The 14320-nt window shown below is 54.9% G+C and overlaps 1 protein-coding gene across 8 annotated transcripts in view; it reads left to right on the top strand.

Moving 5' to 3' along the window:
* Positions 1-14320, top strand: part of CTBP2 (C-terminal binding protein 2) — a 164471-nt gene that overhangs the window by 130741 nt on the left and 19410 nt on the right. For 2 of the 8 annotated variants that reach the window (XM_082423060.1, XM_082423061.1), the window contains one exon: positions 7625-7837. The exons of the other annotated variants lie outside the window; for them this stretch is intronic. In XM_082423060.1, the coding sequence (XP_082279186.1) occupies positions 7625-7837 (213 nt within the window). The remainder of the gene's footprint in view (positions 1-7624; positions 7838-14320) is intronic. 8 annotated transcript variants of the gene reach the window in all.

Raw genomic sequence — 14320 nt, forward strand, 5'->3', positions numbered from 1 at the left:
AAGAGTGATATACCTCCACGGTCAGGAAATCCTAGCCACGTGGAGCTGGCGGGGGACTCGTCCAGGGTCACCCAGCAGGACTCTCCTCCTCCTCTGGCCGGGGCCCCTCTCCCCAGCAGTCTCCCTTCCAGGTGGGGCCCGGGAAGGAGCCGTGTACTTCCAAGGTGCTGACAGCTAGGCCATTCCAAGTAAAACACCTGAAATAAGTCCAAGGTTGATAAAATCGACAGGTTTTTGTTTTGCTTTTGCACTTGGAGGGTCTTTCGGGCTGGCCACTGTATGCGTGGGTTTAGAGTCCAAGGTCGCCCTTTGGTTGGTTCACTCTTCTTCCCTTCCTCACTCAGGGTGCCCCCCTTGGCTGGGCCAGCTTTGAAAATGATGCTTTTATCATTCTCATTGTTCCTTGGTCACTTCTCAGGCCGGGAGGCAGGACTCTGGCTTTGGGGCACTCAGCTCAGAGTCTGGGCTTATCCCACAGCAATCTGTCCCTCAAAACAGCCTGCTCTGACCTTTTGGGTGTGGACTTGGTCCTTCTGTCCATGGAGGACAGCATCTAGGTAAGCTGCGGTCTGGTGGCCTGGAGGCGTCCCAGCTGCTATCTGTGCCATGGCAGAGGGCCACGCTGCCAGGCCTGAGTCACAGAAAAGCTTAACGGGCCTTTCACAGAACTGGGTATCTGGCCCCTTCTGTCAATTCACCTCTTCTGTGGAACCCCCCCCGTAACCCTGATGGCTCAGACCCCCTCTGCAAGGGTGTGTATCAATGATCGTACAAGGAGTGTGATCTGTGGGGACTTGGGTTTGGACCCCAGTTCTGTGCCTAATAATCTGGGAATACCCCCCTCCCCCTTACTGGTGAAATGGGCTCCTGGCCACTTGGAGGTTCTCAGGTCATTGTAGGTTTTCTGCCTAATGTGATGTGAGACACAGAGAAGGTGGTTAATGAAGCTGTTCCTTGCTGTGCTTTCCTGCGAGTTAGTTTAAAGGAACTGATCTGTGGTCTCTCGGGGGAAGATGGGGCTAAGACTATTGCTGGACACCGGCCAGCTCTGCCCGAGCTCCTGTCACCAGACCCTCTTCGTGTGGCCTGAGCAGCACCAAGTTGCCCGGCACAGGCTGACCATGCCTTCTCATCTCTAGATGGGCGTTTGGTCTTCCAGTTTTACAGAGTGGCTCTGAGTAATAAAGAGTGGGGCCTCGTCCAGCGGGGCCTCACTGGCCTCTGCCTTCAGGAAGTGGCCTGTCGGACGTGGCTTTGGTCTCTAGGTAACAGTTCTGTGTATTAGTATCTCTTTCCAACCCCAAACTCCTCCAGGGATGATTGCCTCTCTGAAATGCTTAGAAGAGGTGGCAGTCTCGTCCACGGCGCCAGTTAGATTTTCCAGGGGACACAAGTGCCTGAGCCCAATGCACAGACGGGGTGAGCCCAAGAAAAGGCAAGGCCAACAGACCCCCTCGCCACGTTGCTTCTTCACATGACCCTTGCCCTTGAGTGTCCAGTGTCCACTGGACACTGGGCTTCTCTAACTTACATTCTACTGGGTGGACCTGGGTGGGCCATGGGGCCCAGGAAGCAAAACCCAAAGTCCTCACTGGCTTTTGGTATCAGACACCTGATTGGCAAATATTTTCTCCCATTCTGCAGTTGTCTTTCCACTTTCTTGATATTGTCCTTGAAGCACAGAAGTTTTCATTCTGATGAAGTCCAGTTTATTTTTTTCCCCCCTCTGGTTGCTGTGGTTTTGGTGTCATCATCCAAGGTCATGAAGATTTGTGCCTCAGTTTCCTTCCTAAGAGTTTTGTGTAGTGTTAGCTCTTACATTTAGGTCCTTTTGCACCATCCTGAGTTGACTTGAATCTGGAGTGAGGTAGAGGTCCCACTGCATTCTGCTGCCCGTGGATACTCAGTTGTCCCAACACCGTTTTTAAAAGAGAAAAATCAACATATATTAACGTGGAAGATTTTCAGGTGTTTGGAACCTATTTCTTGTCCCTAAGATTACGCAAGGCAAGAATTCTAAAGCTGTTTGATAGGCTCTTTGCTAGTACATGGGTTTTTTTTTTTTCTTAAGTTTATGAAAGGGAAATAATGCTTTAATCCATAACTGATTAGCCCTTGTTAGCAATATAGAAGCTAAATGTACTTAAGTTAATGTGCTGCTGGGTGTGTTTTACCCACCTCTGAGGCTGGCTTACACAAAGGGCTTTTTTAGTTGTTTTCCATGTAAAGGGGGAAAAAAAACCAAGACTGTTGACTTTTACTTGCTCCCTCCTGCTCCGGGAACAGGAAGGCACATGGCAGTTAAATTTAGCCAAACAGTGGTGCTCAGCATATGAATAAAACACCCTTTGCCAAATTGTTAGGAGAGCATAAAATCAAACCTGTAAACACTCATCCCCACTGAGAGGGTGGGCGGTTCCTGGGGATGCGTTCTGAGTGCGGTTGAGAACGATCCCAGGAAGAGTTTGCAAATGTGAGCGGAACAGCTTCTTGTTTAAACGTGGGAGAGCTGGGTGAGAAAACTCTGGTGCAGAGTTTGTACTAGTAAATGAGGTCTCTGGGCTGTGCTCCCGGGGACGGGAGGCGACGGGAGGAGAGCCGGAACTCACTCTGATGCCTGCTCAGCTGTGTGCAGTGCTGGTGAGGCCGATGGGGAGCGAGTCCTCCCGATACTGGCTTAGTAGGAAAACGTCGCCCCCCGCAGGGCTCAGAGGGAGCTCCTGGCCCCAAGTTGCCCCTGATACGCCTCTTGCTCTCTACCAGGACTGGGGTTGGAGAAGCCAGCCTTGAGGGCATCTAGGGCTTACCCAGCCCAATAAATAAGAGTAAATGTCACCATTCTGCAGTATTGGACCACAGTTATCTCATCTGAATTCCCAGGAAGACTGTAGGCGTTTCCCCTTTCAAGATGAAAATTCTGAGGATCAGAGAGGTTAGCACTCTTCCCCAGGTCACACAGCAGGACAGGGATTTGGGGCCAGCCTGTCTGACTCCAAACTTGTGCTTGGTCACTGTGTCATGATGAACCACCAGGCACAGCACGTTAGGACAGCATGGGAAATTCAACAGTGGTATGAAGTCAGGGAAGGGCGGGGGACACCAGCCCATGCTGGATCCAAACCAAGGTCCATGTCAGCAAGAGGAAGTAAAGAGGGTGATTCCAGAGTAGGAGTCCCAAGGTGCTCTGACGGTCACTTCCCCAAGTGTGACGTTGGGAAGATGGACCTACTTACCCCTCAGGAGAGCTCTGAGGACCACGTCACATGGGCTGGCCCAGGCTTTGCACGTGGGTAAGCTCAGTGCTTGTGTGGCCCCAGGGGCACCTACTGGTGCTTGCCTGTCCCTAGCTGGTGCCCTGCAGGACTGCACTTGGATCCACGCTGTTCTGCTGCAGAGCCAAGCCCCTTTCCTCTGTACTGTGCTGCCCTCTGGGAGAGTCAAGGAAATTAATTCTTCTGTGTGATTAAATGGAATGTAAAATGTTCTTTGGTCCTAAGAGGATTTAAGCCTGGCTATCAGGAAGAGCTCTAACACACACAAGGGTAAAACTGAGTGGATGGAAAAATAAGCACAGGAAAAGATGAAGCTGGGTGATAAGGCCAGAACTCAGCACTCCCTGCAGTCCTGTGCACAAGGACAGGTGAGAATTTCACTCTGAGCTTCCTAGCAACCAAAGTAAAGAGGGAAATGAGATCTCTTGAAAGATTCACATTGCTCCTAAGGTGGGACCAGTGAGCCCTTTGCTCAAAAAAATCCTTTTTCTGAGCAATCACGAGCTGAATTTCTCCCGCCCTCAACAACATGTCTAAAGAATCAGCATCCGCTCTAGATGTGCAGTGTTCCCTCCCCATCATGCCTCAACCTGCACCCTCCCATTCACAGGCTCTACTACCTTGTGACAACTTCCTGCATCTCATCTAAAAATTTTGTTAAAATTTTTACTAGGGCCTTATCCAGTCAAAGTTGATAAGTTCACAGGCGCAGGCTTGGGGCCTGGCTGGGCTTCTCCTGCAGCAGACAGCTGACTTCCTCTCCAGGGTGTCTGCTGCTTCTTTAGCACAGCCCTCGGTGGGCATTGCCAAGTCCACAGGGAAGTGGCGATTCTTCTCAGTTGAGGGGGCTCTGCCTGGGGAGTTGAATGCTGTCGCCAGCAGCTCAGCCTGAACCGGTCCCTTCCCCCTCCATCTACGGTGCTTAAAGCTCACCTCTCAACCTAACCGGCTTTCCTGCTGGGGAGTTGTCTATTAAATGCTTTATATTTGAAGGAATAAATATGACTTTGTGATGGGTTCTAGTGTTTTCCTGTGAACTGGGCTTTGAGTCTGGATCGCTTTAGACGTAAAGTTACAGAGGAAAAGAGCAGGGCGGGGACGTCCAACCAGCTGTTGCACTTGGGAGAATTAGCTTCCTGGCTGCTCTGGGGCCTAAGGGCAGCACGCTTGGCCTCTGGCCCGCCGGACAGCAAGCCTGTTAAAGGGTCCTTAAGAATCACTTTCCTTTTGGGTTTTAGAGCCACGGGAAAAACTAAGTTATCTGAAAGCCTTGTGCTTCTTCCGCCTCCATCCCGGCCTTGGTGGCTGCCATAGCTAAGAAGCAGGGCGGTATTTTGTTTTTATGGGCCCTTGGTCCAGGCAGTGCAGTTCGAAAAATAAGCCTGAGTCTGCTAGGCTCTTCCAGTGGCCTTTAGGGCGAAGAGCATCTTGTCTGTTCCTCAGGGGCCCTGGTGGGGTCGGTCCATCTGATGCCAGGGGGCTAGCCAACCAGAGAGGCAGCAGCCCAGGAGGGCTCGGGGCGTGGGGCACGCGGAGGCCGACTTGCTCTCCTGGCGACGTGTCTGCTGTGGCCCCTGTCGACCTGGGCCAGGCGAGCCTGGGGGGCCAGTGTTGTTCTACTGCTGCTTCCTGTGCTTTGGAAGGAAGGGCCCTTGCAGGCACCAAGAAGAGTGGGGTGTCCTCGGCCTGGTTGGGGACCCCCTCCAAGGGGTTCCCTGGCCCCAGTCTGTCCCGGCTGTGCCGAAGCCCACCTGCTGGGTGCCAGGCCCCTCCAAATGCTCACCTGGAGAGGGGTCAGGGCAGGTGATTTATGCTGTTAGTGGGTTGACTGCAGCCTCCCCTGGTCCCACCAGCCCGGCATGAGCCCATCACAAACAAGCTGGCGGTACTCAGGCCAGCGTGTGGGCCTGCAGCGCCTGCCTCTGCCAGACTCCTGGCATCCGTTTGTTCTTTTCTCATCTTTATTTCACTTTATTTGTCTTAAACATCCCCTTCTGTTGTTGTCTTGGGCACATTTTTAGAACTTGAGAAATAAGTGAAATACCCAGTGGCCTCCACTGGCGGTCCCCACGCCGTGGGCAAGGCCTTCCTGGAAGTCCCCGAGGCTCAGAGGCTCAGCCCATCCCTTCTCAGCCCCCGGCCAGGGGGAGACACCGGCCTGGGCTGCTCGGCTTCCCCGCCCAGTGTTGGGGCTCCAGGCGGGGCGTGGATTTCTGAACACCCCCCGCTTGGGGGAGGCTGTGGGTGGAGAACAGACTTTGTGTGCCTCACATGTGGTCCTTGGAGTTGCTGCTGAGTTTGGCGTTAATAAGAGAACCAGCAATTGCTTCCCCATCCGGGACGATGCTCTCAGGGCGGCAAAGCACAATTCCGAGAGGAGACGGTGACGCAGCGGTGCCAGCATGGGTGGCTTTTCCTTTGGTGTTGGCCACACACTCACGAGGACAGTCTCCCACCGCGATGCCCTGGCATCTGGCACCATTAATGAGCTAATTGTTAAATGAATCTCTGAGCAGTAACGGAAGAAGGTGACCGAGGAGGCTCTCTCGGGCAGGGCTCTGCGTGCAGGCTTATCGAGATCGCCCAGCACGTGTGGCGAAGGGCGTGGAACGGGTTTTTCCCCAGGCTGATTGGAACCTCAAGGAAACAGACATGGTAACTCCCTACACACTGCGAGTATTTTCTAGCAAGATGCTGACGTGAGGAGCTCTGTCCTCCGACGAGGCCTAATGGCCCGACCGTCTCTGCAGTTACTGTTCAGAAGGGACAGACCGTGTCCTCCCTCCGTCTAAGGTGGTGACTGGGTGTGAGAGGCCCGCGACACCGAACAGCTGTGGGTCTCCTGGGCCCCGGCTCTGTCTTGTCCACGTGGCCCAGATATCTCAGTCCTCTGAGCTCATCCAGCCCCGAGGCCCTGGCCCGCCGGACAGCAAGCCTGTTAAAGGGTCCTTGAGAATCACTTTCCTTTTGGGTTTTAGAGCCACAGGAAAAACTGAGTTATCTGAAAGCCTTGTGCTTCTTCCGTCTCCATCCCGGCTGAGGCTCCAGTGCCTCAGCAAGCCCTGCCTGGCCACAGGCCACCTCCAGGTTGCGCCTCATAAGGACTGGAGTCCTGTCTTAATCCTTTTAGGGGCAGAGTAGAGGTCAAGGGCCAAGCTGACATCTTCTGAACCAGGTTTCTTATCAGCCGGGCCCATGGGTGTAGCTGGGTCTTAGGACTTTGCAAAGTGAGTAGGTGTCCCTGAGAGTGGCTGGGGGAGGGGCCGTGCACTCATGGGGCACTTTCCCCCTGTGGGGGTTTTGACTTGCCTGGATGCAGCCTTCCCATCGCCATGGTTCTGAGGGCTCCAGGGGCAAGCAGCAGACCAGACGGACTTGGGGTGGGCTCTGGGCACGTCTCAGCTTGGGAGGAATGGAGGATGGAGGGGCTTTGTCTCTTCCCTGGCGCCACAGGATTACATTGCATGGCAGTTACCACCTCAGTGATTGACCCTTCAGGCCTCAAAATCCAGAGTGACCCCAAAGGGAAAGGTCTGTCTCTACCATGAGAAACAGCAGACGATGGTTCTTGATTTATGATTGATGAATTCCCAGCCGAGCATCTGTGATTGGTAGGCAAGCCAGTGCTGGGGTCAGGGGGGGACCTGAAGGCCTGCCTCGGCCCACTGAGGTGAGAGCACCTGTCTGTCAGAGTGGGCGGGCCCCAGGGCCAGGCGGGTGGCATCTGTGGCTCTGTCGGTGTCAGGCGTGAGCATTTGGGTCCCCAGGGAGATGTAGGAGTGGCATGTGATTGTCCCCGATTGTCCGCGGTGAGCCCTGGCGTTGAGGCTGAGCCGCTGATGTGAGACAGACCTGGCCTGCCACGTGGTCGCTCTGTGACCTTGGATGAGCTTCTGTCACCACACAGTCTCTGCGTCCTCGTTGGCAATACAGCAGCAGCTCTCAAGGAGTTTCTCTAACACAGGGTTTGAATGAGAAAGTGCCAGAGAAGCATCCAGCACAGCAGCCCGTCTAAACAGGCGAGAACCAGTGGGACTGGCTTTATCTCTTCGTCCTGGTGCCCCGTGGACAGTGTCCTTATACCTTCTTGCCATCTCCCAGCTACCCAAACCTTGGGTTGCCTGCGTGGGCCGGTTTGGGGTGCGTAGGTGACTTTATTGATGCAATGAAAGATTGCAAGTCCATTAAGGAAAAACGTCTGAGGGCAGCGGTGCCAGCTGCGTGACTTACTGCTTTGCAACTTGAGGCTGGTCTCAGGTGTTTCCCGGCTCCCAGGCACGTCACTGTCCGGTCTGGTCTGATTACTGTGGTGGAGGGACCCCCGGGCTGCAGAGAGCTGTTTTAATCTGCAGGTGACGCTGAGCCAAAGGGGGTATGTCTCTCCAGCGAGCTCCAGAGCAGCTCAGGACTTGGAAAGCCGCCCTTGAGTTCAGAATCTCAGGGTTCCTGGCTCGAGAGCTGGGACCAGAGTGGAGCCGCCACCACGGGGGAAGAGCAGGCCCTGGACGCCCACCTCACGGCCAGTCTCCGCCTCCTGCTGTGGCGCTGCTGGCCAGTGGCTGGAGGTAAGGCGGGCCCCGACCAAGGAGCAGTGGGTGAGCGTGGCTGGCTGAGCCCTGGCTTTGGGTCAGCGCCCTTGAGGAGCGCTGAGACACAACATTCAGGATCCTGTCAGCGAGTGGCCGGGAGCCCCCTTTTGCCCTTGAGAAGCTCTTGCCCTATTAGCTGTGGTCGGGGGCGAGGCCCTGAGGCTCATCTCTTCCACAGACTTGGAGGAGCTGCCATAAGGAAGGAGGGCACGGGGAAGGCACAGGCCGCTGGGCTGCCTTCTGACCCCTGGCGGTCCCGGCGGAGACAGGGCAGTCCCGTAAGAGAACGAGCGCCAGGGGATTCCATCGGAGCTGTTTGTTGGAAAGGAGGTGCAGAGCATGTGTGCTCCCGGCCAGAAGGGGCAGCTGAGCTTGTCCCCCGCCCCAGGCATAAGCTACCGGTCACTTGCCCCTCCAGGGACTGTCCCCTGTGTTGAGAAGCATGCAGAGGTGTGACCTCACTTGGACGGGAAGCCAGTGGGTCCTGGCACCTGGGGATCTGCTGTTCCCCAAGCCCAGAGCCTCCAGCCCTTGCACCCAGGCCACGTCCCTTTATCCCTCCTCCGGTTCTGCAGGGCCACCCACGTGAGGCTGGGCCTTTGGGGGAAAGCAGACCATATGTCACGTTTCCCCCGAAGTAGAAGCAGGACCGAGCGTCCTCAGCTGCTTTGAAATGTGTTCCTTGGCGTAGTTGCTTTTCGGTGATGCCCTGCATGGTTCTTCCTGGCCCGGTCAGTTGGGAGGGTCTTTCCCACCTGGTCTGAGTGGGTGCTGTTTGCCTTGCCCCCAGTGGGAAGCACCAGCTTTCCAGACAGAACATCAGGCGCTTCTTCAGGGCAGAGGGATTCGCCAGGAACACAAGAGGCTCCCCTGGGACTGGGGAGGGTGAAGGAGCCCAAACACTGAAGACCAGGAGCCACCCTGGAAAGGGTGCGTCCAGCGCAGCACGGCAGGGGCATGTGGACTCCAGACAGGCCCGCCTGGCCAGCGTGTGAGTGTCTAAGGGAATGAGTTTAAACAAGTGATAAAGGGTTCTGGTTTTGTTTTTAAGCTCTGCTGGGCAAAGGAAAAGTATCTATCACTTTTCTCTGTTCCAGTTCCCCGGTGTGGTACGGACCCTGCACCGTTCGGGCTGCCGGGACAGTTTCCCTGGGCAGCTCTAAGGAGTCAGTTAAAGTACAACAAATGCTTGTCTTTCTGGAGGTACAGAAGTTGTACTTTTTTTTTTTTTTTTTTAAACTAGATGATGTGCGTCCCACAAGTCTAGACCTCTGCTTAAAAGACACACCTCGTGCGTGCACAGTGGGTTAGCAGTGTGCGCCCAGCAAGCCTTGAGTGGGGAGGGGGCAGCGGCCTGGGCGCCTGGGAGCTGCCTGCTGGGCCGGCTCTCTGTCCAGCTCTTACCTGAGCTACAAGCGAGATGGCCTGAGAGCATCTCACTTGGAGGCCATGACTCGTTAAGATCCATGTTGTATTTAAGAAGCTAATCTACTTGTCAGGGCACTCTGTAGCCATCTGTGGACCGAGCCTCCAGCTGCTTTTGCAGAGGACACTAAAATCGGGGCTGAGGAGTGGCTTCAAACCAGCCGCCCCCCAGCCCCTGCCCCCATGGAGCACACCCAGCGTTCCGGGAGCCCCCTGAGTGTGGGTCACCCCCAACAGCCCAGCCCCTGGGTGCTCAGAGGGCCTGGTGAGGCCACATTTCCCCACACTTGTGTTTTTTCTTAATAGCTTTGTAGAGAGGTATAACTCAAACGCCTATACCATTCACCTCTCAACGTGCCAGTGTGGTGGTGGTTAGTATATTCACAGCTAAGTAGAGGAACCCAGCTTTAGAAGACCAAGTAGCATTCAAGTTGCTGATAGCCCTAGTGAGGAGAGGGCTGTGTGTGCAGTGACCGCTGGGCTTCCTTCCTACCTGGCTGTACCACTCATCACGGGGGCCTGTGGGCAGTGCCCGCACAGGTATACTTCAGAGATAACTTGGGTTCTGTGCCAGACCACCATGATAAAGCAAATATCACAAATAAAGCAAGTTATATGAACTTTTTGGTTTCCCAGCGTGTATACAAGTTATGTTTGCACTATAGTCTGTAAAGCGTGCAACAGTGCTGTCTTTAAAAACAGTGTACGCACCTTAATTTAAAAATATGCAGGAAATGGTGACAGTAGACTTACTCAATACAGGGTTACCACAAACCTTCAGTTTGTTTTTAAAGAAAAAAAAAAGCGGTATCTGCAAAATGCAATGAAACGAGATGTGCCAGTATTTGCTGATACACACAGTGATGGCACGGCCATCTGCACTTTAGTTAAAAAAGTATTTCACTCCTTTTTATTCCCCAGTGCTAGTTTTAAGCCAGGTTGTTCTGTCTTCAACCTTTAATCCTGCTGTTTTTCTAGTACTTGACTTGGGGCTAGCGCTCGGTCAGGGTCGAGTGAAAGTTTTCTGCTGGGCAAGGTTCTGGATGGCTGGGTGTGTTGACACTGCAGAGCTCAGGTTAGCTGGCCTGTGCTCACCCCTCAGGCGCCCCAGGAACCCTGTCACCTTCCCAGGCCTTGGTGCCCTACCTGCAGAGTGAAGAATAGAAAACTTCCTTCCAGAGAGGGAGAGACTGACACGAGACTCCCAGTGACCAGGCCGTATGATTCAGCATCAGATAGGGCTTCTAGGGTGTTCCAGGGGAGAAGTCTGAGAGCTGGGGGTTCATTCAGGAAAGTGAGGAGAGAGCTGTTTCAAAAGGCCACACCAGAATCCTGAAACCTGCAGTTGGCCAGGCCTTGGAGAAGGGCCCTTGCGAGTGCCGTGGGGAAGAAGCAGCCTAACCCATCACTGGGGGAAGGAGAGAGGGGCTCCAGCCCTGACATAAGGATGCCTGTGACAGCGAATTCATCATTACTGAACTGTCCACAGCTTGGTCCCTGCTTGGGGCACCTACCCTGCTGAAGTCCCTCCCCTCTGGGATCTCTCACCTTGATCTGTCCTGGCAAGGCCTGGGGACAAGCCTCTGGGGGTTTCTGCAACACTGGCGATGGGTCCCTGCTGGTGGAGGAGAGGTGGGCTCACCGCCTTGGCCTTGCCTTGCTGGGCACGTCAGCTAGCTATTGCTGTGTGGCCGGTCACTCCAGAACTTCCTGGTTTCTAGGCCGCTGAGCTCAGCTGGGACTGGACAGTCTGTGGTGGCCTCCCCACCTCAGCTGGGACTGCTGGGCCGCGGCCCCAGGGTCCTTCCTCCCAGTGCCTCCCAGTGCCTCCCAGCTAGTCTCGGGTTCCTGTGTGAATTTGGATGGTGTGACGCTGACCCCAGAGGCCCAGCCTTGGAAGAGGTGCCGCAGCACCTCTGTCACTCTGTGTGGGTCAGACTGAAGTACGAGGCCAGCACATTTCCTGGGGCTGGGGAAGTGGACCCCCCTCTTGGTGGGGGGAGCAGCAGAGTCACATTGGGAAGGGGGCAGGTGTCACAGGCCATCGGGAACAGTGCCAGGTACAGGTGACGTCCTTGCTGTGAGGGGGTGGGTGCAAACCCAGGCACCTGCCACAGAGCTGAGCCCCACTCTGGGGTCTTTCTCCCCTTCCTCTCCAGAAGCCCACCCTTCTCAGCAGAACAGAGGGCTCTCCCGGAGTGACTGAGGAGGTCTGCGGTCTGCTCCTGGCTGCGGGGACCTTGCGTCCTTCCCCTGGGGCCTCCCTACATCTCCCCGCTTCTTTCCGTGCTCACAGTATTGGTGGAATGTGTGCAGCATTGACCTTCACCTTCCTTTACCCATTCCAAGAGGAGGTTGAGCGCACTTAAGCTTGGCCAGCAGATGTCAGCTAGCCTTGCAGGGCAGCCCTCAGGGCATTGGGGTCAACGGGGACTCTGAGGCCAAGAGTGCCGGGATCAACTAGTGATGCCTGCCACGAGCGCAGAGGAAGAGTGGTTGCGTATCTGCGTCCGTCGTCCAGGTTGCTTTACTTTCTCCTCTTCCTCAGCCCTGAACACACCAAGGTTCATCATGGCCGTTCAGCTCCAGCCTGCATTGAATTTCAGGATGTTCCGATTTCACTTGTACTGTATTAGACAAGTTGACTTCCACATCTCGGCCCTGATTGAAACTGACTTCACGTTCCTGATTTTGTTTTAATTTTAATTTAATTTTATTTTTTGGCTGTGCCGCGTGGTTTGTGAGATCTTAGTTCCCCGACCAGGGATTGAACCTGGGCCCCCGGCAGTGAAAGTGCCGAGTCCTAACCACTGGACCGCCGGGGTATTGCCTCATGTTCCAGATTTGAAGTACCTTGAGGAAAGCTGTCTCTTCCGTAAGCCAGATTCCCTGTGTGTTTAGAGGTCCCTGAGGGAGCGTCCGCGTCTGGTTCCTCGTTGGGTCCCTAGAACCAGGCCAGGCTCTCACATGTCAGAGCTTGGAGGTAAGGAATTGGGAAGGAATGAGGATGGATTGGGTCTGCGGGTCCACTTTGGAGAGGGCAGCCTCAGCCTACAAAGCTGGTGAGCAGCTGAAAGCCCGTGGGCCGACGTCCACTTCAGTAACTGCCCTTTACTTGCGCCTTGGCCGGGAGCCACGCTGTGATTCTATCAGGTCCTCAGCCTCCGGGCTGGACGTACACTGTTCCTTGGTCATCACCTCCGTCCCGAGACGTTTCTGCCCAAGATCCTGGGCCAGCAAGAAAAGGCTCACTCCCCCTCGGGCCAGGCAGGGCACAGGCAGGAGGACGCCCCTGGAGCGGGGAGCTATTGGGTGCAAAACAAGACGTGAAAAGCGAGGCAACCTGAGAAAAATTGGGTTCTCTGCTGTGCGGGGAGAGCATATCTGCACTTGACCGAGTTTTCAAAACCAAACTGCGGCCTGGCCACATCCCAGACTGGCCCGGAGGTGTGGGAGGGAAGTGGACGCGGCTCCCTCGGCCTGGGAGAGCTGCCCAGGGACACCGCAGAGAGAAGAGAGTTTGCCAAATGAAAAGGCAGATCGCAGTGTGGGAACAAAGATGAGATTTCCAACGGTAACTGCATTTTTTTTTTTTAACCTTAAAATAGTGCCACACTTAGCAGCACACATTTTTTAAAAAATATCTTTATTGGAGTTTAATTGCTTTACATTGGTGTGTTAGTTGCTGCTGTATAACAATGTGAATTAGCTATATGTATACATATATCCCCATATCCCCTCCGTCTTGCGTCTCCCTCCCACCCTCCCTGTCCCCTGCCTCTAGGTGGTCACAAAGCACCGAGCTGATCTCCCTGTGCTATGCGGCTGCTTCCCACTAGCTATCTGTGTTACATTTGGTAGTGTATATATGTCAGTGCTACTCTCTCACCTCGTGCCAGCTTACCCTTCCCTCTCCCCTCCCCCCACACCCCGTGTCCTCAGGTCCGTTCTCTCCGTCTGCGTCTTTATTCCTGTCCTGCCACTAGGTTCATCAGTACCGTTTTTTTAAGATTCCACATGTGTGTGAGCGACACAATCTTATTGCGAATCACTGCCTCGCGGCCGCTCGCTAGACCACCCATCCCCTTCACCTGCCACATCGTCCCTCCCGTGAAAGGCGAGGGGAGCTGCTGTGGGGTGGGCACCTCCCCGGGGTGTCTGGGACAGTCATTGCCTTCCCTCATTTTCCAGAACTGCTTTCTGAATCAACTCCAGCCAACTGCAGAACATTTGTTGTTGATAGTTTAGAACGGTTTTTATAACGTGGATGAACATGTTCACAAAGCAAGGGAGATGCCTCACCCCAACATGAGGCTCCTCAGCCTCCTTTCCCAGGCAGGGTTCTGCCACCGCAGGCCCTGGGGGCTGGGTGGACCCCTCAACACAACCACGTTTCCGAGTTGAAAGCCGAGCCTCGGACAGGGGCTCATTTATGTCCCAAGGTCAGCATCTGGTTCTCGCTTTGGCCCCAGTCACGAGTTGCAGCTCTAGGTCGTGGAAATGCAAGCCTGTGAAATATGCCGCTTATCGGACCCTAGATCTGGTTCTGTGTCTGGCCTTCTGGGGATCAGACTGCTGAGCCCAGCCAGTAAGGGTTGAGCTGTGCTGCTTTGCAGGAAGTGGCCTTTTAATTGGGGGAGCAGCTGCATTCAAGGGGAAGCTGTTCTTTGGGTGGCAGGAGACACGATCAGACCCTTGGGAAGCGGTTCAGGCTAGAGGGCTGCCGGTGCGGGCCTGGTGTGTCCTTCCCTGCGCACTCCGGACCACGCTGGGCTTTGTGTGGCCGCGTCTCCGCTCCCCGCTTGGCCACCTGCACGTGGGGGTGGGAGCTGTGCGTGCTGCCTTCCAGGCCACCACGCCGGTCCTGGGGGCTGAGGATCCGTTTGATTGATTGCCTCCAGAGCCTCGTGCTAAGTGTGCAGGGCAGTTTGCCGTTTGTCTCAGGTCTTTCTAAGGCCTGCATGGGTCTCCCATCTGTGGACCTTTCCTGGTACTTGTTCTGGCGTCAGCTGTCTAGACGACTGGTGCCGCCCA

Source organism: Balaenoptera physalus, assembly GCF_965194825.1.
Source record: "Balaenoptera physalus genome assembly, chromosome: 14".
NCBI classification, from domain to species: domain Eukaryota; kingdom Metazoa; phylum Chordata; class Mammalia; order Artiodactyla; family Balaenopteridae; genus Balaenoptera; species Balaenoptera physalus.